General features: G+C 37.2%; 1 protein-coding gene across 1 annotated transcript in view; it reads right to left on the bottom strand.

Annotated features, from left to right (window-relative positions):
- The window catches only part of zgc:172282 (leucine-rich repeat and fibronectin type III domain-containing protein 1-like protein), a 292,848-nt gene that overhangs the window by 16,201 nt on the left and 251,385 nt on the right, over positions 1 to 25,262 (bottom strand). Inside the window, exons 4-6 of the mRNA XM_015601224.3 lie at positions 18,785 to 19,416; positions 12,997 to 13,110; positions 10,928 to 11,270 (exon numbers count right to left, since the gene is read on the bottom strand). Of these exons, the coding sequence (XP_015456710.3) occupies positions 13,043 to 13,110; positions 18,785 to 19,416 (700 nt within the window). The 3' untranslated portion in view covers positions 10,928 to 11,270; positions 12,997 to 13,042. The remainder of the gene's footprint in view (positions 1 to 10,927; positions 11,271 to 12,996; positions 13,111 to 18,784; positions 19,417 to 25,262) is intronic.

The raw sequence follows: 25,262 nt of genomic DNA, 5'->3' as shown, positions 1-25,262 counted from the left end.
GCTTTCCTCTGAGCGCACTGTGATGCTACTTGGCAATGCTGCATCAGTGTCAGTCAGTGACGATAGAGGCATGTGTTAGTCTTCACCCTCCTGGTGTTGGGGCATTAATAGTGCTAGGAGGAGTCCTAATAAGTGGGTTCGGTCATTGGCCTGTAAACTGGGGAGAAAAAGTTTGGTACATGACCAGTGTTTTTAGAGAGACTAGTATTAATTCCAGCTCCTTATAAAGCTATGTTAAAAATCATAGAATAAGAAATCAAGGACATTCAGTCCGTGTAGAGCTGAGGCAGGGTAATAAAGGATTTCTGTTTTAAAAACAAAAGCTCTAAATCTTAAAAAAAACACATATTACTATAAATATACTGCATTTCTTACTAAAATCTTTGTGCTGCAGTCAAAGCTGAAGTACACAATGCCTTTCAGGGTCTGCACATAGAATTTAAAAGGGTCTAAAGCGCAGGGTTTATTAACAGTTGATGTTTTTCAGATGATGATTAATGGCCTAGTGGAGTCTGTATATTACAAGCCTGCCTTATTTGAATGATGGTGGTTCCTATTTCGCTAATATGATTAAATGGCAAACAATCTATTAAATATGTGAAACCTGAAGTAGCTTTCGCAGCGAGGAAAAAATATTTAGCAGGCTCATCACTATGTCATCAGCATGGAGCACCAATTAGCCACATAATGGTCTTTTAATTGGCCAAGAAATGAAGCCTGACGAACTCGAAGCGACTTGCTTGGTGAAGTAGGAGGGGTGCCGATGGCTCAAATACTCTGCTTTTATATTGGACCATTTCAGCAAATGTAAATACCTCCAGTGAGCCCTGCTGAGAGCAGAATCTAAATAATCCCAAACATCCAGTAAACTTTACTCAACAGATAGCCTGAGTGTGACACCAGTAAAGAAAAAAAAGCTTATCACTGCAGAGACAAGCCCCACCTCAGAGCCTCTAATCAGAGACACTACACCCTCAGTTCTGTTCCATTATAAATACTGAAAACTGATATTTACCTATATACTTTTTACATTTTCTGGTTTACTAGTGTGTGTTTTTCTGTGTTTACCTTTCAGAAATAAAAAATAATGGACGGCCACTATGGCTTCTGTGGGCCATCTCCACCACAGGTCCACAGCCCTTTTTTTTTAAAACAATTTTTGATTTAGTTTATGTGCACATGTGCGACAAACACATGCGGATATCAAACACACAGTTTATTAATAAAGGGGCTAGGCTTACAGGAGTAAAATGGGACAGGCTGGGTCAATAATAGCATGGCAGCAAATATGAACAACATACCAGAGTGCAGTCAGAACGGAACGGAAACAAACTATAGAAAAGGCAAGGTAAAAAACGTTAGTCGGAAACAAAAACAAGTCGGTAAATAAGGGCAATAAACAAAGGAAACGCTTTGTAGAAGATCTACATAACTATGTATGTATATATATATATATAACAATACTTGGCAGGGAACAGAGCAAACTAAGGGTTATTTATACAAGACAGGCCAGGTGGAAACAATCAGTAACTGGGAGAGCGGGAACGCTGTAGTGCCACATGATCAGCAGACTCAGGGAAGTCCGGTGTGAGTGCATGCTGGGAATTTGAGTCTTTGAGTAGTTCAGAATCCAGAGCAGGCAGATTGACAGCATCACGACTGCACATATGTGTCCCTTTAGCTGCAGCAGTAAACTAAATGGGAGGAGTGGGATTATTAATTTATGTAATGATGACTGAACACTGTGTTCTTTAAAAATATAAACATTTTTAATGTACTATATACACATTTTAATATTTAAATATACATTAAATAAATGATTCATTCGACTGTAAAAACTGTGTGTGTGTTTTGGACTTAAAAATATGGGACAAATCACATCCTGTATCGGTTCAATACAAGATGCAACATTTAATTGTCAAATAAAGGATGATATCCTGAATTTCACGGCACGGGTGGCAACCCTAGTCCTTCGCTCAATTACAGTCTTCTACCTACAGCTGCTCCCCCCTGTAGATAAAGTAACGTCAGAAATAGAAGCTCTGAATCTGTTTCTGCACAGTTTACAGTGTTCATCATCCTCTAGTCCTTCATCAGTGGATACAGGACTATGCACACAGGACACCACCTGCAGATTGTTTCCCACAGGAACCCATTAAAAGAACGCTGCCCACGGGACTATTCTTATTCTATATGGTCTGTTCTCAGTCCAGTAGTGACACAGAGGTGTTTAAAAACTCCAGCAGAACTGCTGTATCTGATCCATTTGTACCATTAGCATAACACACTGTGCTAATCATGCTAGTCAGTGCTAATCACTGTAGTACTGAGAATAACGACCCACCACCCAAATAATAATAATAATTACAGCTGCTCTGTGCTGTTTTTCTCTCCTGTTGGGTTCTGAGTATTAAAGAACAAGGGAAAAGGAGGAGAATAATATAGTATATATATAAAGAAGATACAGAACTACTACTATTGTGCTTGGTAAATGTAAACCCCCAATACACCACACAGCCACACTCTGTAGTTCTGTGCCACTATAAACACAGGTAACAGCAGGGCAAGTACTATTTTTATATACAGCTACTAAACTGGATGTTAGTAAGAGTCATTGCCCTGAGCAGCCTCAGCGCTCCCTCCCCCTCTGGATTAGCATGCTTTTAGTGACACTCAATTCCACGTATACATCACAGCCCGGCAGATACATGTTAAGATGAATAGAGCTTAGAGAGTTTAGTGATTATTGTAATATAAAAAGCAGAATGCATTGCGGGAACTGTACAAATAACATTACAATCTGTTCCTTTATTTATTATTTCTTCTTAAAGTCTATATTTTTTCTGATTTGACGTAAAAGCCACTGTTTGTTAAATCAAAAGACCCAGACTGAGTCAGAAATCTGCAGATTTGTTAGAAATCTTACTCACTGCTAGGATTATAGTGTGACTGTACTGTTATGTCATGCTTCGTGTTATTAGTACTGCAAAACAGATACTGTAAGGCTAGTGACCTAGAATACAGGCAATGTAGCCAAAACCTACTGTATATCACATGTGTTTGTCAGGGTGGGAGCAAGGGAGATGCAAAGAGCGGACGCAAGTGCGAGTATTTATCAAAAAAACAAAAAAAAAACACAAAATAAACAAACAAAAAAACAAAAACTGGCACGTGCCATTGTCCCATAGTAACAATAATGCGTAAAAATTTGTTTAATTCTTTCTTTTCTTCACAGAAATAATTTAGAAATGATTTTAAAACATTATCAAAAAACATTATCTTTCATCCAATTTTCTCAGCCCGTATACATTTTCCCTTCATGTTTTACGTATGCAGTAAATTATGGGTAATTTATGGCTTTGAAGGATACATCAGTTGTGATACTGTGTGTTATTAAACAAGGTATTTCATTAACACAGATATATATGTTTGAAAAAATCTAATTTCCCATCAATAAGTCACTCCACAAATGCGGGTTGTTTTGGGTGTAATACACATATGCTGATATTACAGCTTACGAAGAATGTTCTAAGAACATTTATCAATGTTTTATAAAGGTTCCAAAAAGTTTAGCCTGTAACACTACAGAAATAATGTTCCAGAAATGTTAAATGTGAAGCGTGTGACAAAATAGGGGTTTGATTCTCAACATTACTAGAATGTTTTCAGATAACATGGTACATATTATGGAAGCTTTAAAAGTAACATTCCCAAAACTGAACATTAAAACATTAACATGTTAAAAAAAAAAGTTAAATAGAAATAGTCTAAGAATGTTAATTGCTGCGTTTAAAAATGTTCTACTAACCAAAAAGTGTTAGCTGGGTTTCAGTTTCAGAGGTTTTGATGAATGGAATTATGTAACTTTATGCAGCAGAGGGACAACGAGTGGTCCAGTGGTCTAATATGCTGCCACTATGAGCGGGAGGTCACAGGTTCGAATACCGTTTATGTAGCTTGCCATCAGCTGCCGGCGATCAGAGGGAGCACGTTTGGCCTTGCTCCCTCCGGGTGGGTAGATGGCGCTCTCCCCTATCACACTTAAAGGTGGTGCCGGGCGGCACGAGGCGTCTGTGAGCTGATGTATCGGAACCTAGCCGCTGTGCTTTCCTCTGAGCGCGCTAGCTGCTCAGGCAATGATTCATCAGCAGCAGCTTGAGAAAAGGGGTGACTGATTTCACACATGTTGGAGGAGGCGTGTGCTCGTCTGCATCCTCCTAGGGTCGCAGGTGCCACTGGTGATGGGGACGCACAAAGGGGTGGGAATTGGATAACCAAATTGGGAGAAAAAATCAGAAATAAATGAATAAAGAAGAGTACTTTATGCAGCAGGGTTTTTTTATGGATTTGTGGTCTATTTTAGTAGTGTTATCTTAAGAGGATATTAAAGGTCCATATGTGAAAAAAACAGATGTTTAAAAAAAAAATAAACTCAAAAATGTTAAAAGTCCAAAGTCCACTTGATACCAGTGATTAGTAGAGCATGAAGTCTGCTGTAGTTTAATCTGACTAGTTTTGCCTCATTTAGAAAACAATGATCTTATGCAAAACTTCAGTCTCTTGTTTTTATTTTCTCAATGACTTTTCTTTTTGGTTTCAAATATCGAAACAGAAAATCAAAATATCCAATCTATCTTCATTGTCACGCATCGAACCTTTAACAAGTCTCGTTCCTCAAAGTCATGGGCGAACAGACGGTATCGGCGATCAATGGCTGGACAAAGCACCGAATGTTTACTGCTCAGTCTTTCCTCATCCACTCCGTTAACGCCCAGACGGCTGAAGCTAGGCTCCCTGATTGCACACGTCACTGCCATCGAAGACCTTTCAGGGTGAGACAGCACACTCGCCGTGAACACGTGCCCTTAAAACCGATCAATATTTCATCAAGTGAAAAGCGACTTAATCAGCTCATGCTGATAGTTATCTGCTGCAGTTTCTGCTTTATTGCTGACTTTTCCTTCATCATCAAATACAGAAATCTATTTATCAGAGATTCAACAAGGATTTACACATATTGAGCATAAGATTATGACCCCCTCCTCTATTCTACATTCATTACTGCTGTATCAGATCTACTTGTACCAGCACAACACACACAAACACCTTATACACCATCTCCCCATGCTAATCAGTGCTAATCACTGCAGTGCTGAGAATAATGACCCACCACCCAAATAGCCTATCCTGTGGGGTCCTGAATATTAAAGAGAAACAGATACAGATCAACAGTCTGTAATTATTATTTAAATACAGAGTGTCCTATAGGATCAGTGGAGCTGATAAAACAGACAGTGAGTGTTGAAAAAAGGAGGTGGTCATAATGTTGTGCTTGATCTGTTTCTCTATTTGTTGTGCTGTTTGTGTTTGTTGTTTTTTTTTAGCTTCTGTTCTCCACTTCCTGTCTGATCCCTCCTGACAAGCTTTGTGTTTCCTGCATCCTGGACATCACGAGGCCCGGCATGGGACTTTTTTATGGGAACATTTATTACTGAACCAAGAAATAGAAGTGGAGCTAAATAATTCATGCTGGTGTTATATTGTTTCAGCGCTCAGAGATACACAGTGACAGCACGTCTACTGTAGCATCTCCCGCTCGCGTGTCAGCGACCAGATAAGATCCTGCTGCTGTCATATAGCAGGAGGATGCTGCAGTCTGTCGTCACCCGTGTATCTTGTCACTGGAGATATCCCCTCACAGAATAAGCCTTGATGTTTGGAAATGAACAAGGAAATGCTGAAACGCATTAGCTATCAAACTAAATGTTTTTTTTTTTCTTGTTTGTTTTGTTTTGCTTTGTTTTTTCTTCCGTCATATTTGCTCCGAATTCATTTTCATTTTGTGGAGATTTATGTGTTTCTCACTCAGTCAGAGTCACAGTCAGATTTGTCTGGATTTAAAGAAGAGAGTAGCTGAAGAAATTAGGTCAGATACGTTTATGCACAAATTTGGCAAGATGAAAAGGAAATAATTATACACTGCATTTAATCATTGTGTGAGAGAAATAGTGCTATTAATTGATATCTCTAGCTTTAGCTTTCAATTCTCTAATTCTCCTTACAGAGAGATTTTCCACTAAGAGTGTTACTTTTTGTCCAATCCAAAAATACAGCAGAGCCACAAGTCAAACTTTAGCTCCCCAGGTTTAGCTTTAACTTTAGCTTGCCAGGTTTGGCTTTAACATTAACTCGCCATGTTTGTTTTTAGCACTCCAGCTGTACATATAACTCTCCAGTTTACTTTTAACTTTAACTTGCCATTTTTTTTTTTTTTTTTTTTAGCTCTTTAGGTTAAGCATTTGCTTTCCAAATTTAGCTTGAGCTCAGCATGTTTAGCTTTAGCTCTCTGGTTTTAAGTTCTTTAGCTTTACCTCTCCAGCCTTTCCTTTAACTTAGAAATAGCGTTAGCGTTATTAGCGTTAACTCTAGATCTCCACGTTTAGCTTTAGCTCACTGGTTTTAGTTTATATCTCCAGCATTTCCCTAACTTTAGCTTGCCAGTTTTAGATTTAACTTTAGATCTCTATGTTTAGCTCCCTGATTTTAACCTTAGTTCTTCAGTTTTACCTTTAACTCTTTAGATTTTACTTTAACTTTAGCTTGTCAGGTTTAACTTTAGATCTTCATGTTTAGCTTCAGCTCTCTGCTTTAACTCTCTAGCTATACCTTTCACTTCAGATATCCAAGTTTAGCTTTAGCGCAGTGTGTTTAGCTTTAGCTCCCAGATTTTAGCTTTATCTCTTCAGTTTTACCTTTAACTCTCCAGATTTTCCTTTAACCTAGCTTGTCAGGGTTACCTTTAACTCTATATCTCCATGTTTAGCTTTAGCTCTCTGGTTTTAGTTTATCTCTTCAGCCTTTCCCTAACTTTATCTTGACAGGTTTAGCTTTATCTTTAAATCTCCATGATTTGCTTTATCTTTCCAGCTTTACCTTTAACTCCCCAGCTTTCCCTTAAACTCTTCAGTTTTCCTTAACTTTAGTTTGACAGGTTTAGCTTTATCTTTAAATCTCCATGTTTAGCTTCACCTTTAACTCTCCACAATGTCCTTTAACTTTAGCTTATCAGGTTTAGCTTTAAATTAAGATCTCCAAGATCTCTATGTTTAGCTTTAGCTCTCTGGGTTTAGCTTTATCTCTCCAACTTTACCTTTAACTCTCCAACCTTTCCTTTAACTTTAGCTTGTCAGGTTTAGCATTAGGTACAGAACAGATGCCTGGATGCTACAGCAGCAGAATCTCCTATGGTACGGTGTTCTTACTGTGAAAATGCAGTATTTATCTAAAGCAAGGTATAAAGGGACAACGCTCTCCCAAAAGGTGAAAGCAACCCTGAAATATGTATTGCTTTATATAGTATTGTTTTCGGCATTTTTTCTCTCTGTGTTTCTACTGAGGAGGTCTGAACACTGACCTTAGCTGAGACCAGAGAACCCTGCAGATCCCTTGATATTCTCCTGAAACCTATAGGAACCTCAATGTTGCTGGAGCAGCTCCCTGGATTGCTTCAAAACTCAGGATTCGTATCTGTCTCAGGTAGATATGTGCAGGGGCAGATTTGGAAGTTCTGGGGCCCTAAGGAATGTTTTTTTTTTTTCGGGGGCCCTGATCAAATGAATTCTTTTGTAGAGCAAAATGCAATATATTGACTCTGAAATCTTGCTGTCTCAGGAAGCTCATCTTCGTCAGATGTTTCATTTCTTGGTGCTGCGAAAAAATAGTGAGCTTTGTCAGGCTTTCTGTGCTGGACTTCCTTTTCTTTAATTTCCTTTCTTTTTTGGGCACTGCTGGGATAACACCGTTTCATGGTTGTGCCAAAGCTACCTTAGTCTACCTCGTCTAGCTTAACTTGCATGTATGGTGTCTCTTTGGTGTCAAACAAAAAAGAAATAATGCATGTTTTTTTTTTCCGTTTTTTGTTGCCAACCTTTTGACCAGCAGGGGGCCCCAAGCAATTTTTGGCTTTGCGTGGTGGTAAAATCCGCCCCTGGATATATGCAAATGATTACAGGTGTAGTCTGATTGGACATTGACTTTTACCACAAGAGGACATAAAATGCTTTCCCCAGTGCATTATAAAAATGCTTTTGGGTAGTGCACCTCCTGGTGAGAGATTGTTGACTGCTAGTTCATTGTGCCTAGTTGACAGACTATCAAAGATGGCGCATCACTGGAGAGAAAGAAGCATCATAGACATTTTGATGAATTGCCACCATCTAAGTCACAATTGCCTTCTCTAACATGGTTAACGCTTCAATCCTGCCTTTGCTGTGAAAACGACACACTGTCCCAACTGCTGGTGTGATTGATGATCTGGAGATCCATCTTATATGAAAGTCAGTCACCCCTAGTAGTGATACAATGAACACTAACTGTTTTTTTAACAGGATATATAATGTTTATTCACAAACAGCAAGGAATGTTTGTTTTCCATGAACATCTTCACCAGACTGCAGCACTGTCGTGCCTGGTCTCCAGATTTATTTATCGCCAATCCAGTATTTATGGGATCAGTAGGGACGTTGCAGATTCAGCAACCTGCGTGTAGAGCTACAGGATCTACAGGTCCAGCTGTAGCAACATCTGTGGGTAAATGTGCTGCAGGATCCATACAGAACCTGTACACCTCCATACCCAACTGTATTAATCTCATTTTATATCCAGAATAATGGAACCAACAGGGTCTAAACTAGAGCCTCCATTCAGTTACAGTACAGTTTTTCACACTTATAAAATGTAATCACTTACATATATCATTACATTCACACACATCCATCAATCATGCTCCTGGTGTGTTATATTTTGTGTATCAATATATATTCGACAGTAATCTTCAGTGTTAGTGAGAGCTGACTAATTCTCGCTGTGTTCAGTCAGCTGAGTCTCATTATCAATTAGATTTGTTTCATTTGTTGTTCTCGCAATTGTCTTTTCACATGGCAGAGTCACATGTTTGTTCCTTATACTAAAGAAATTAATATTTAATATTACACTTTGTTTGAAGATATGGAACCACAATTTCTAATAAATATGCAATATGTATGGAAATCAGGTTTGGATTAATACCTTCTCAGAACATGGTATCAGAAGAAAGCAATACATTTAAAATGAGATAATTCAAATAATATTTCACCATGAAGAACATGCGAAACATTCGGTAGCATTACACCAATCAGACTGTACTGATATTGACCTGATTAATATATATATATATATATATATATCCCGTACATAAATAACTATTGTATAGCTATTTTTATGTTTGATAATATTATTGCATAAAAACACAATATAGGGTATTAAATTAGTTATTCCTGCTTTTATTAAAATAACAACCCTCTTACTGTCCGGAGAAGACTTTCTACTAAAATTTGGACTCACATTGCTGTGAGGATTTAAATGTATTCAGCAACAAGTGTTCAGGTAAACAAAGTCAGGATGTTAGATGATCACCACCCCACCTCATCCCCAACTACCAAACTCATTCTACATCCAAAGTACTGGATGGAGCTCCATCATTCCAAAGAACACAGTTCTACTGATCCAGAGTATTCTCAATACTGGAGGTTTATACCCATCTAGCCCACATGTGGTATTAGAAATGGATCCAACAGCTCTACTATTGAGAGTCCTTTTCTATTGGCAAAGGTTGCAACCTCAAGTATCTGTCTATTAGGATTTCTGTCCACAAACATTTGGACACATATTGCAACTTTATTTTACATTAAACAAAGAAGAATTAACTGAAATAATGTCCATAAAGTATGATATGAACTCCCGTTTTATGGATTTTTAAATAAAGATTTTTATTTATAAATATTTAGTTTAGAATTTTCTGTAGTTGGGGAACAGCTGTAGTTGGGGTTGTACTCTAGAACTAATCATCCAAAATCAAAACCTGACCTTACTAATGCTTTTTTTTATGCAGATTTCACACAAACCCTCACAAAAAATGAACCCTGACAATAAATGTTCCAACATCAAGTACAAAGCTTCAAAATAAGATTAAGGATCCTAGTCCAATACATTTATATCCTTAACCAGAGCAATGAGATTTATCTATCTGTGTGTGGGGTGGTTCTCCTCCAATGATGCAATGCACTCTGCAGTGTCTATAGTGTTATATCCTAGGGCTGCAAATAATTATTATTTGATTAATCAGACAATTATTTTTTAGATTAGTCGACCAGCCAATGATTATTTCTTCTGTGCCCTCAACCACTGCTTCTAGTGGGTACGACTGCTTTTCCTTCCTTTCTCCATCATTTAAAAACATCAGAAACAGCAAAACATAGGGATTTTACTCTTTAAATGCACAAATGCTTAAATATAAAATGTCCTGATATCTAGTGAGTAAACAGTGTTGCTGTTCAATGAAAAACATGTGTCTCCCAACAGCAACTTTACAACAGAGATAAAAGCTTTAAAAACTTAAAAAAACTTTACTATTTTGGAAAATTTCTATTGGTTCATTCATTCATCAAATTATGTAAAAAAATAGAGATACTTGTTTTTCCTTGGACAGCAACGATATGTTTAATTCAATTCAATTCAATTTTATTTCTATAGTGCTTTTTACAACAAAAGTTGTCACTAGCAGCTTTACAGAGAAAAACAGGTCCACGCCTCTTATGAGCAGCTCCACAAAGATGCCAATTTATGGTGACACAGTGGCAAGGAAAAACTCAGAGGAACCCATCCTACTCGGGTTGACACTCTCAGTACAAACAAATATCAATATGTTGTGTTTGGCACTTTTGGTAATTTGTAAGTCTATTGTAAATGAGCAGATATTTCCCCTCCACCAGTTTCGAAGTTTCGAAGAGACAACTAATAGTAAGCAGCCCTAGTACGTTCCTGTCTGTAAATGAAGAGCAATTACGGACAAATGTATTTAAAAAGCAAAACAAAACTAATTTGTACTTACCTTCTATTGAAGAGCCGTCCTCAGACCCAGAGCATCCAGATAATGCTTCATACTGCAGCTGATCCAACACTATACAGTCCTGACCACCGCAGGGTTAAAAAGGCAATTCGCTCCAAAATCCAGCTAAACATCCATGTGCTCCATTTCCTTCTGTTGCAAGAGTGAATCAAGTCCTCAAAAATGTCTGAGTGGAGATGGCTGGACAGTTCCAGGATACGCTGTGAACAGTGATCTGAGGGAGAAGGTCCCACTGGGTTTTTTATTTATTTATTTTTTTTTTCTTATTTTTTGACAAATTATACCATCGTTCAGTTCTCCCTGATAACTGGTGACCTAGAGAGTTCTGTGGAGGAAGAGGTTGAGGAAAAAAGACAAAAAAAGAACAGTTTAATAACAATAAACCAACAAAAATACACAAAAAAATACATTAATAACTAATGGTAACACTTTACAACAAAGATATATTACATATACATTATAAATTGACGACATTAAAGTTAAGACATTATTAATTATTTCAGCATTTTAAGGCATGTCTCAATTTGTCATTATTTACAACATTCTTAAGCATTAAAATTTAGTAATATTTAATCATTGTCTTTGCTAGTGCCAATAAATAATTGATTGAGACATTATTTATCCATTTAACAATGTTTATTACTGATGTGTATTATTGTTAATTGAGATCCTTATTGTAAAGTTATACCTAATCATCAGTCTAAAAATATGTTTCATTGCTGAAACAGAAAAACTCAATCAAAATCAATATTTAATATTTAAAATCTGTATTTTATTTTACAAGAAAAATAGCTGATAACTGTCATTTACATGGTATTAAAATGGTCAAAATCTTGATGAATGGACCAAAAAACAAATTAAATAAAAATTTAAAAATTAGCTTTATACTTATACTAGATGATAGGTATATACGTACTCACATTACATGCCAAAAGTCATGGAATACGATACAAATTCCTGTCCCATGACATGTGGCATGGCAGTGAACATACTGATCTTGAGAACTTTGTGTTGCTGAACATGTAGGACAAAAAAGTAAAAAAAACAGACTGTCCTCCCAAATGCTTCTCACGTGCTGAATCCGCAGTAGATAATCCAAAAATTGAATAAGATCGGACAGCACTTGTATTATATCCAATATATTTATTTGACTCACAGATAAAACACGAACATTTCATTTCTTATGCCTTCCTCAACGTTCTCACCAAACACCAGACCCGCTACTAAATGGATCAGGTGTGTACACCCCGCCCCACTTAGCTACGTCATGACAAAAAATATATAATAAATATACAAACATCAATGATGTGCAAAAATGGGAAAAGAAAAATGAAAAATATTATGGAAAACAAAATAGTACAATAAAAAAAAATAATAATCACAATCTTATGAAAATATATCCTGCTTAAAGCAAATTCACCAAAATCATTAGACTAAATAGAAATATCTTAAAAATCCACATGCACATCAAAAACAAAAAATAAATTAAAGAGAAAAACAACTCAAAGAAAAATCTTCATTTATGCCTTTTGGATTTACTGTACTGAGTTTTGAAAATGTATCGAGCCTCTCTCTGTAGGAGACGCTGCTCCCGAGTCCCACCTCTAGATGAAGGTTTTACAATTGTTGTTGGGTGAGAACGTTGAGGAAGGCCTAAGGGCCGAAACTTTCGTTTTTATCTGTGAGTCAAATAAATACATTGGATATTATACGAGTGCTGTCCAATCTTTTTAAATTTTTGAACATGTAGGACAACATTAATTTTCTTATAATGTTCAATTTGTCCAGATTTTTTTTTTTTACATTTTTAAACATTCTGGGAACGTCACTGCAACATCCCTTTTTGTGTCTTTGTGTTTTATTTATTTATTTATTTTTTGGTAATGTTACTTTTAATGTTTTCTACGTTTGGTAACGTTATGTGATAAACGTTCTATAAATCCTGTAAAAACCATGACCCTCCAACCCTCCCCCACCCCCGCTCTCGGGTTGTAGAACAGTGCAGAGTGCGGAGTGACGGATGAGGAGGAGAGACAGAAGCATGTCTTTACTTTTCAGGGTTGATGGCTGCCTCTCGTGGGACAGCAGAAGGAGTCATCAAATTTTAAAGTCGCTCCAGTCCCGCTGAGCCCTCTTCTCCTCGCTGACCGGCGGGCCTGTCGTGTCTGTGAGGGAGAGACAGAGAGGCGTGAGGGATGAGCACGGCTGGGGAAGTGACAGGACACAAGCTGCCAATCCATCTCACGCCGGGTGGTGAGGGACAACGTGCGGCCGGTGACGGAACACATGGCCATGGAACCTGTGGGACTGGAAACTGTCACTGGGAGAAAAACACCTTCCCAGTATGCTGAAGTGCATCTTATACATAAGAGACATACATCTGCAATGCTGGCGTAGTGTTCTGGGACAATATGGGAAAAAAAAAAAAAAAATTATATATATATATATAAATAAAAAATATATAAATATATTTATATACACGCTACTTCTCATTCAATGTGTTTTCTTTCTTTTTATGATTTTTTTATATTGTAAACTTAATACTGCAGACTATATTAAAGCTATACAGCAACACATGTGGAATAATTCTAAAGAAAAAAAATTGTTAAACAAGTCAGAATATGTTTTAGAATGTAGCTTCTTCTAAGTAGCATATTTATCTTTGAGGACATATTTGCACACTCTTGGTATTTTAAATCTCAGTGTTTTCATGAGGGAGAGTCACCTGGAAAAGTTTTCTCAGCGTCTTGAAGGAGTTCTTTAATTCCATATGTGTTGCTTAATTTTTTTCATGTCTTTAATATTGTATTAATTACTATGTAGAAAAAAAATATTTTATTAATAATAATAATAATAATTTATTATTATTCATTCGCTCCTGCATTTTAGGCTTGAAACACATTCAAAATGAAAAAAAAAAACAATGAAATGTTAAAGCAAATCTTTTTTGCACATTCACTAATGTCCAGAAGCTCCGCCCACTTCTCTAAAATACAGAGTTACTATATTCACTAATACCACTTACAACTTTACTGTACACAACACAAGCCTTATGTTCACCATGACCAGAAGCTCCGCCCACTTCTCTACAATACAGAGTTACTATATTCACTAATACCACTTACAACTTTACTGTACACAACACAAGCCTTATGTTCACCATGTCCAGAAGCTCCGCCCACTTCTCTAAAATACAGAGTTACTATATTCACTAATACCACTTACAACTTTACTGTACACAACACAAGCCTTATGTTCACCATGACCAGAAGCTCCGCCCACTTTTCTACAATACAGAGTTACTATATTCACTAATACCACTTACAACTTTACTACTGTACACAACACAAGCCTTATGTTTACCATTACCAGAAGCTCCGCCCACTTCTCTAAAATACAGAGTTACTATATTCACTAATACCACTTACAACTTTACTGTACACAACACAAGCCTTATGTTCACCATGACCAGAAGCTCCGCCCACTTTTCTACAATACAGAGTTACTATATTCACTAATACCACTTACAACTTTACTGTACACAACACAAGCCTTATGTTCACTAAAGCCTGCTGGAGTAGATAAACAAGACACATCAGTAAATTTATTTCTCGCTCACATTTTGCTAACAAGTTAGCGCTAGCATTTTCCAGAGTTTTACTTTTCACCTTAAATGTATCAGCTCCAGACCAGCAGTTTCTTATTAAACACTGCTACAGTTGTTAAACAAGACATGTTTTTTTTTAGTAAATTTAGCAAACAATTAGCTTTAGCATTTTCCATGAGGTTTCTGTCCCACCTAAAATACAACTGCTGTGATTTTAGAGAAGCTAAGCTAATGCTAGCCACATGTTATATTCTCACTCAGTGTTATAGATGAACCTAAAAGACTAGTTAAACAGGACATGTCAGTACATTTATATCTCATGTTTACTTAACAAACAAATTAGCATTTTACAAACTGTTCAGTTCCACCTTAAATGCAGCAGCAGATACTTCAGAGCAAAACAAAATCAGTCCAAACTTTTTAAATAATACATTCAAAGCCTATTTATGCTATTTTGAGGCAGAAGAATGTTTACATTACATGTACAGAGTTGTTGTGTTATGGACACATTAAATAAATAATAATAATAAAACATTAATATAACTTGTTTGGGTACATTCTTCATGTAAACACTAATATGTTTAATCATGGTAGATTAGCTCTCTGAAAATCCCTTTTATATCTGTAATAAAATGATTCTGTAAATCGGTGCTACCCAGCCTTTGTGAACAAATACTGCTGTAATAAAATATTAACATTGTGTATTGGTTGATTATAGTCTGTTGTCCTCTGTGAAGCAGACAGATGTGGACTGATCACTCAGACAGAAGAGTTAGAGTGCTCTGAGGAACACGCTGGAAACAGCCTGCATCTTTTCCTGTCAAAGAACACAAGCACTGCTATAGTTTAACATAATTGTAGGATAGCGTTCAGTGTAGGCTATTACATATACACACGCACATGCCCTGAATATGAATGAGTGACTTACATTTCCTACAGCTCTGATAAGCTTCCTCACTGCACTGGAACTGAAAACGTATAGCAATTTAATGACACTCAGAGTCAATATAGTGGTAAATGTTTGATCAAATATAGAATTATAGCTAAATTATACAGAATTATAGAATTTAAATTAGAAGGAACTTGTGGGACACTGTGTAAAACATAAATACATAGAAATAAAAACTATAATTATAATGTAAAATTATAATGTAAAAAATGTTATTTGATGCTTGTCTTTCGAATACCTGTTCAGTTAAAAAAAAAACACATTAGGTGGTGGAAGTGAGAACTTTAATTTTTCTTAAAAAATATTAACTTACTAAAAACTGGGTATAAAAAGAGTATTTTAGAGAGGAAGGGTCTTTCAGGTAGTCTGCGGTCTGCTACAAACTGGGTCTAAATTTGTTGATTGATTTGAAAAAAATATATAAATAACAAACTGCATTAATAACAGACTGTACTGATTCTGTACTGAAATCACTGCATTCATAACAGACTGTACTGATTCTGTACTGGAAATCACTGCATTAATAACAGACTGTACTGATTCTGTACTGGAAATCACTGCATTAATAACAGACTGTACTGATTCTGTACTGAAAATCACTGCATTCATAACAGACTGTACTGATTCTGTACTGAAATCACTGCATTCATAACAGACTGTACTGATTCTGTACTGAAATCACTGCATTAATAACAGACTGTACTGATTCTGTACTGAAATCACTGCATTCATAACAGACTGTACTGATTCTGTACTGAAAATCACTGCATTAATATAACAGACTGTACCGATTCTGTACTGGAAATCACTGCATTAATAACAGACTGTACTGATTCTGTACTGGAAATCACTGCATTAATATAACAGACTGTACTGATTCTGTACTGGATATCACTGCATTAATATAACAGACTGTACTGATTCTGTACTGGATATCACTGCATTAATATAACAGACTGTACCGATTCTGTACTGGAAATCACTGCATTAATATAACAGACTGTACTGATTCTGTACTGGATATCACTGCATTAATATAACAGATTGTACTGATTCTGTACTGGAAATCACTGCATTAATATAACAGACTGTACTGATTCTGTACTAGGAACCACTGCATTAATAACAGACTGTACTGATTCTGTACTGTAAATCTATGCATTAATATAACAGACTGTACTGATTCTGTACTGGAAATCTATGCATTAATATAACAGACTGTACTGATTCTGTACTGGAAATCTATGCATTAATATAACAGACTGTACTGATTCTGTACTGGAAATCTATGCATTAATATAACAGACTGTACTGATTCTGTACTGGAAATCTATGCATTAATATAACAGACTGTACTGATTCTGTACTGGAAATCTATGCATTAATATAACAGGCTGTACTTTCAGGCTTCTACTTTCTCAGCTAAACATCAGAAATGACACACAGTTTAAAACTAGCAGTCAGTAGTATTTACAGCTCCAGTACCACTGCGTGAGGCGAATGTACCACACTCCAGTGAACATTCACTATTTGCTTGCTTCATCATTACCTTTAATTCAGCCAGACTATATTTATAGGTGGTGCTAGCTCTCCAGCACGGGAGGAGACGCGGACACCAGTCCTCCCGTCTGCTCCAGCAGATCCTGATTAGATGAACTCCATTGATTTAATGATTTCAACAAGGTGCACTCTCCTATTCCGCAGCAATTTATCCAACAACTGCAATTACCTGAGTGGAACCAGGCTGATTCAGACTCGCTGATTCTCCACACGGCTCTTCACCATATTCCTAGATGTCACCCACTGGGTCAGAGAGTCTAGCTGCTTTATTCTCACAGCAGGTGAAAATGGCTCAAATCTTTTGGATTATATGCATCACATACACTCCTATTGTAAAGTAGTGCAGTAGCAGTGCTGTATGACTCAGAAAAGCTGCTTTCATATTTTTATTTTTTCAGTCTCATCATTGACCCCTAATTCTTCTCTCACTGCTGAAACTGAGACTTAGTCCAATATTAAGCTGAACTAAATGTGCTGTTGCCATGTGGGTCAGCCATACCTTTTTCTATAGCAGTTTTCTCCATTTTCTAAAAGTCTTTGGAATGTGTAGGAAACAGTACTTACCACTCTCTTTAAGTTACAGAGTTCTCTATGTTTCTGTGTATTTTTCTAGTTATTATGATGTGAATGTACTGTGTGTAAGTGTGCTTTTTTCACATAAATGTATATATTGTTTGTATAATTTAAGCAACTGGATTTTGTTCCACTTCAGGTTTCTTAGACAGTGCATGTATATGCTATATTTGTGGCAGTGTAAATGACTGAATCGTACTTTTTTATTCTGATTTAGGCCGGTATGTGTTACTAAAATCCAATACATATCCAATTGGTAGCAATGCGAAATGGATAACAGCAGTGAGAGAGGGTTTCAGTAATGTGATAGTGAGTCTAAAGGCTCTTTATAGATAGTTTATGAGCGTAAATTGTTCAGAGCAATGTTGAAAATACAGATTACATGAAAAACATAGAGTGAAATGACTACAATACACATCAGATTTGGTCAGATTTGGTCGGATTTTTTTTAAGCGCTTACATGGACCAAGTGGTCAATGGTCCTAAGTTACAGCAACCTCTCTTTTTACACACATTAAAAAAGGCCTTACAGAAAATCTTACAGAATTGCAAATGATGTTGCCAACTCCCCACAGGGTATTCTGTATTTTGGTTTTTAAGAGTTTTGTATGTTGTTTGCAGGGTTATTTATGTGTGTTTATGTCTTAAATGTGTTTTGAATTGAGTTGATGGTTCTGCTGGTGGAGCACCATTCACCCTCTTGGTGTTGGGTTGGAGGGTGGATAAGGGTCTCCCAATGAAGAGATCTCAATTTATGAGAGAATCATAAATAAAGTAAGCTGTATAAGTTGTAAATAAAGCTTCTCTAGGGTAAAAAGGTAACTTATCACATGTATGATATGTATTTACTTGTCTTTTCTATATTTTAATCTGATGCGTTTCATGTAGACACTCTGTTTTGAGGAAGGCAATGGATTATTTGTTAACAATGATTTAGAAATGAATAATATACAAAACATATTAAATGCATCATAGAGTTAATTCAAAACTCCAAACAGTAATGAATTAACTCTAAAGTATTTTTCATGTTGTGGTAGTGTTTCTAACACAGTAGCGTGTGGAACTATTTGTTATGTTATATGCAGAAGCAGCATATTGTTAAATTCAGTGTTTCTGTACTTTTTCCACAATCTTGTTATCATTTACTTACTTCCCGATATGTCCACTATCGCCGTCCCTTCATTGGTGGACAGCGAAGGTCGCCGTTTGACCTCTACGCAAGTCCGGGAGAGGCGCTTCTGTGTGGGCGACATAACGCCTTCACTACTCGGCTCTAAGCTGACCATTCCTTTCTCGCAGTCCACCACCAGAGCCATGGCTACAGAGTCTTTGAGGGCAGGAGGTTGTGCCCCCGCGCCACCTGCTGACCCCGCCCCCTGCTCCTGCCCCTCCGTGACCTTGGAGGTGGAGCGGGGAACCTGTCCGGTCGCCTGGCCTCCGTTGGTCTGCGAGCGAACGTTGGTCATGGCCATTCCTTTCCCCGTCTCTCCCGCCTGCTGGCTGTAGACTTTATAACGAATCATGAGGATGATGATGAAGACCAGGACAGCCGCCACGATGATGCCCCCGATGATGATGATCATGGTGCCGCCCAGGAAGTGGCTGCGGAGTGACTGGCACTGGCTGTACTCGGTGTCGGTGACGAACGTGACGCAGCCCACCTGCCGCGTGGCCGTCAGCGAGGTCATGCTGTCATCGTAAACGGCCAGAACGCAGAGATCGTACTCTCGCCCCGACACCAGGTCCCTCACCAGGAAGTCCTGACTTGTGGACGGGATCATCCTGTAAAACAAGTACAAGACGTACAATATTATTACTATTTATTGATATTTGTATATAAGTTCAGTTCAGGACATTTGAGTTGAGAGTTTCTTGCACAGATCATTGGTCTGTATGACGAGTATGCCAACTTTGTCCTTTTTGGATGAAGAATCTTGCCCATGTGGGTTGTTGCATTTTTTTTTACTGTTAAAAAATACAATAAAATTTGATATTGTGTAATTGAGTCACATCACAAAAAACAAAAACACTGAGCGCTGTGTTACTAGAAACAGTAGGCTAGCCCACAGATGGTCCCCAAGTAGAAATTAGATCGGGCCCAAAAAATTTTACCCAAACCGGCCTGTGCACGTTCTGCCCAAACTCGACCTGCCCCGCCCCATAAACTGCCATTAGAAGCCTGAACTAATTTAAATCAGACATTTTTTTAATAAGTAGAGCATTAAAACTCAGCTGTTTAAAAACATTTTTGGGCTGTTTAAATTAGCGAAATCTGTTCAGAATGATGGTAATTAACATTGCAACACTGAAGAAGCATAGACCTATTATGTAAGTCAATTGTGGATAAGTGAAGGAGCTCACGAGTACACCCCAGAGATGCATGATTATAACAATTTTAATTTGTGCAACTTTTATTTAAAAAACATTTATTTAAACTTTTCTTTATTGTGATAAATATAGCATTAAAAAACAGACACCTGCGTCACAGACCATTTTCTTGAGCCAGACCCGACCTAGCCCGAGTGTCGGGTTTGGGTTCTATCAAAATTTAAGCTCTATCCCCACTGATCCTGAGCAGTTTTTATGTCCGTGAAAGTAAATTAACTCCCCAAAACATACTGTGATACAAATTTCTGATCATACTGCCCAACCCTACTGTTAATGCTAGAAGGTAGGATTTTCACTTAATCATGATATTGCTTTTCTCACGTCTCTAGACTTTCCTTTCAGACTCCCGAACTCCATTTCCCATAAACCCACTGGCGATGACGTCATCGTCAGCCGCTCACCTTCACCCAATCGCGTTACGCTCCCCCGTTCTGAGTCACCTGTGTTCTAAGAAGTTCCGGTTCACAGTAATTCTAGGTTTTGTATATATAGGTTTCTGTTAGCGTCTGTACTTTGCGAGGTATTGTCGACTCATGTTGCGTACTGAGTGTTTTTCCCAACCTTTTTCTGTCTGCCTTTTTGTTTTTCTTCGTAGGAAACCTTTAAAAAAGCAATCACAAAATCTCAAAATGAGTGAAGTAAGACCTAAATCAAGCAAAAACCACCATAAATTAAATACAAATTACTTCAAATAAGATGAAAATTCTAAGTAAGACTGATTAAAATAATTATTCCTAAAATAAGCAAACTTATCTAACACTTACAATGCCTAGTAGGACAAAAAAAAAGCCTAATCAGAGGAGAAAATAAATGATTGCCTTAAAATGAGAAAATTTCACTTGAGAGTGAGGTCATATTGCTGAGCAAAAGCCATGGAAACACTTTGTGAGTTTCTTGAACAGATCAGAGGTCTGTATGCTGAACAATGCAAACTATGTCCTTTTATGATGGAGAAAGGGCTTTTCATGAACTGTAATTACCTTCAGCCATACTCAATTATTCCAAATGAATTAAAATCAACCTTTAACCATTTTCACTGTGCAACCCCTTTTTAGATTTAAATGTTTTTCTGTCAGGCAGCGCAGGTCTGTGATAAATTTAGTTGCAGGTTTGACTTTGAGGGAAGTTTAACAGAATTCTCCTCTTCCTCACTGTTTATCACAACAGACATTAATCAGTGCAGCTGCAGTTTCACTTTCAAATGATGGAAAACAAACTAAATCCTCAACCTATCCAGCCTTTATTAGAATTAGGGTCCAATCCCATGTCTTCAGTGTCAAGCTGCACTTTGGGGACTAGAAACACTTGACAAAATGATTAATGAATAATGTTTTTATACTTGTATTTGGTTTCTCTGGTCTGAATCAGTTGATAAATTCGATTATTTGGTGCGTTTCCCTCTTGGTTTGGTTTTTCACACAGGCAAAAACCTAAACTGTTGTACGGGCCAGAAACAAGGTTTTAAACAAATACATTTTTAAACAAAGATTATTAACCAAGTGGTTAAGCTTAAAGAGTTATGAGGGACGGGCAAGGTCAATAACAATCGGGCAGCAAGAATAAGCAACATACCAAAGAGATTAGTGAAGAAAACCAGGGGTCATACACTGGAAAACCAGAAAAGCAAAATGGAAAGGCAAAAAAGAAGAGTCAAAAATAGTCGAAAATACAAAAAGGTCAGTAACAAAAGGGCAGAACTACAAAAGAAACACGTTGTAGAAAAGCTAGAGAACTAGATTTAATACTCTGCAATGTGGAAAGCAAACAGAGGGGTATATATATACACAGAGGTCAAGTCACATGGTAACAATCAGAAACTCGGGGAGCAGGAACACCCTAGCGTCACTTGATCAGTGAAGTCAGGGAAGTCCGGTGTAATTGAATGCTGGGAAGTGAAGTTTTGTGTAGCCAGTTCAGAGTCCAAAGCAGGCAGACTGACAGCGTCAGGACTGACATAAATACACCAAAAACGCCTCAAGAAACCAAGCGAGCATGTTGTCTCCTCTGATTGGTCAGAGCTGACTGGGGAAGGAACAAGAGTCCAATGTTCCAGACCATTCATGGTCTAATATAAGAATATAGAAGTTTATGAGTAAATGGTGGTTATGAGCTAAAGAAGTTGCAGTATAGAGGTAGATGAGCTTTAGGAGATCAATTCACTACACAGTGTAGCATCACTCTCACCATCACCCCAAGTTTAGAACCGCTGCTTTATACCCTCTAATCAATGTAATATTGCTGGTATAAATTATGGTTATTAATTTTTTTTTTTATTAAACTGTTAAAAAACAGGAGGTAATTCGACATTGTGTAATTAGGTCACATCACAAACAGCACAAGAACTTAGCACTGTGTTACTAGCAACAGTAAGCTAGCCCACAGATGCTCCCCAAGGCCCCTGGGCAGTTTTTATGTTTTCGTAAAAGTAAACTAAACGTCTCAAAACATACTGTGATACAAATTTAAGATTATAGTGCCCAGCCATACTGGTAATACTAAAAGTTAGATTGTTCCGATTGTTCAGTAAATCATAATATTTCTTTAAGATTGAATCGCCCAGCACTATACATGAGACACTTTGTGGGTATAGTTTAAATTAGCGTCTCCAGCAAAGCTACTTAAGGTCTTTCTGAAGGCTGAACCACCGCCCCACCCCTCACACTTCCTGCCGCTAGCTTTTTAACAGTTTTATACCACTTTCTAATGTGTGCAGTGCTCAGCTCTGAGTCCTTGGCAGACTTTTCACATAACATTATAATGAGTCTACACTGCTAATGTCCATAAGCTACTTTGTAGATACTTTAATGTGATTCTAAGAAAATAATGCAAAATAAAATCCCCTTTATTGTTGTTGCTCTAATAAAGCTGTATTGCTTTTGTGCAGTTCTAAACTGCTGATCCAGGCAAACACAGCTAAAGAGGCTAAGCTAACTTTCCTTAATTTCCACTTTTCTAACTGCCACCTCAAGCCTTTTAATGGCTCTATGCGAGTCAGTTTGATTCGGAAATGTAAACAGCACATTTGTTCAGTTTAATCCAATACAATACGTAAAAAACATGAATGGCCAATATTAAATTAGCAGTGCAAAATCCAAGCACAGAAGCCTAGTGGGCTGAGAGCAATGCAGGCCAATAAAAACCTTATTAGATGGTCTGAGGTGTTAGACTTTTACTAAGCATACACAACATAGTCATTTAAATAATATATACATGTTCATATAACACTTATATTACACTGAAAACACACACAAACACATTAGGCCATGAAGGCTAATGGATAATGGATGAGTAAAATGTTTATACGATAAGCATAAGCTCTTTATTGTGAGTTTACTCTTACTAAGATATTATAAGATAGTATTTGAGTGATAATATTCGCATTATGCAACACTAGTAAGGAACAGGAATGTTTTTCTTTTTTATTCAGCAGTTCTTGCCTCTGTGTGGGTGGTGGTAGCTAACTAAGTTAAGTAAAGCTAAGCTAAGTAAACAAAACTAGCCATGGGTAGTGGCTAATGCTGCCCGACAGAGCTACTCTGAGGAACCCTGAGTGTTCCGGTAAGCCAGGAAGATATTAGCTAGCAGTTTGTCCCACGTAGCTAGTTTTAACACGGTGAACACACAGACTACTGTCCGATATTCTCACCTCTAAACAGTAAAAGAGCTAGTGCTGTGGTTAGCAGAGTTAGCAACAAATGCTAATTCTGCTTTAGCAGTGCTAGCTGGGGTTAGTAGCAGGCTACAGACCGATAATACTCACTTTTGAACAGCAAAAGAGCTAACGCTTAGCAACTAATGCTAATGCTGCTCCAGTCTCAGTGCTGGAGAACTAAACTGAAACTCCTGTATAACTCTGTACTTCATCAGAGTGGCTTTACTGCTTCTTACAACCTGACTGGTGAAATTCATACATAAGTTGCACTGGATTATAAGGTGCACTGGGGATTTTTGTGGAAAATGTAAGTATTTTAAGTGTGCCTTATAGTGCGAAAAATATGGTCAAATATAAAACATTATACAAAAAACACTAAATTACTAAATTTAATGAATTTCCAGAGTATACAAAATAAATGTGAAAATTACATTTAGTACAACATTAAGAAAAAAAAGGAATCGTGTCTCTTTTAGTAGTATTTTTTTTTAATGTTTAAAAGGCTAGGCAGAGCACTATGGTCTACTGTGCCTGAATATACCCCAGTGGCCTGCAGTGAATATAGTGGGTATCCCTTCTGCAAACCAGCCAAAAAGCCAAAACAATAAGTACACACAAAAACTCACGAGTTATGCGGCCTATTATTGTGCATTAGTTTCACAATGAAGAACAGCCTTTAAAAAAGCTATTTAATATAATATAACACAATATCTATCTGATTTACAGTCGCAATTCCGTGATAGTTAGCGAACTCCTAAACTGAGCCAGCATGCTTGCTGTTTTACTACTAATGAGCGCATACCCCTTCAGCACAGCACTGAGAAGAAGTTAGACAGCCATGGCCCCGCCCCCAGAGTGAAAATCATGAATCTGACTGGTTATCTGACTGATCAAGAGAAGGGTCCACGCAGAGGCGTCAGCGGAAGTCATTTTAAAAGGCTTTGATTGGTTAAAACAGCTGTCAGTCAGATAAGAGTCCCATAGCAACTTAAAAACACAGGCTAATTCTTTAAATTGGCTGCTGTTTTTTATTTGAGTTAATTTATAAAATAAGTTCTTACACTTACAATAGCTATAATATATTTTTCCTGATTAAAATTATGTGATTATTTACATGCACTTATTGTCAGCCCTTCTCTGAAGGGTTAGAAGGGCCTCACTACACACCACTGATGCACACATACCATACACACTGCATATACACACATATCATGCATGTGGTATCTATAATAACATACAGGAAGTTAAAAAGAGTTAAAAGATTTAAAATATAAAAATAGAGCACTACAGTACAGCACAAGGGAAAACATCATCTCTCATTTATTATCTCCCATTGTTAGGAAAATACTGTATAAATAAAAACAGATTGAGTCATAAACATATAAATGCAATATTAAACCACTAATGTTACTAGCAGAGAGAGCATGTAGATGGCACTAGCTTATTGTCCTTGGACCTGCTTAATAGTCGAGAAAATAACATGTGGTGTATCTTTAAGCAGGGATATGAGAATAAATTTTGGTACAAGTATTAAATATTGGTATATTGTAAATATATGCGTAAAAATCTCTTTTTGATATACATATAT

This window comes from Astyanax mexicanus, chromosome 18 (genome assembly GCF_023375975.1).
Source record: "Astyanax mexicanus isolate ESR-SI-001 chromosome 18, AstMex3_surface, whole genome shotgun sequence".
Lineage (NCBI taxonomy): Eukaryota > Metazoa > Chordata > Actinopteri > Characiformes > Acestrorhamphidae > Astyanax > Astyanax mexicanus.
The sequence above is the reverse complement of the archived record's forward strand: the minus strand, read 5'-3'. Positions and strand labels throughout refer to the sequence as shown.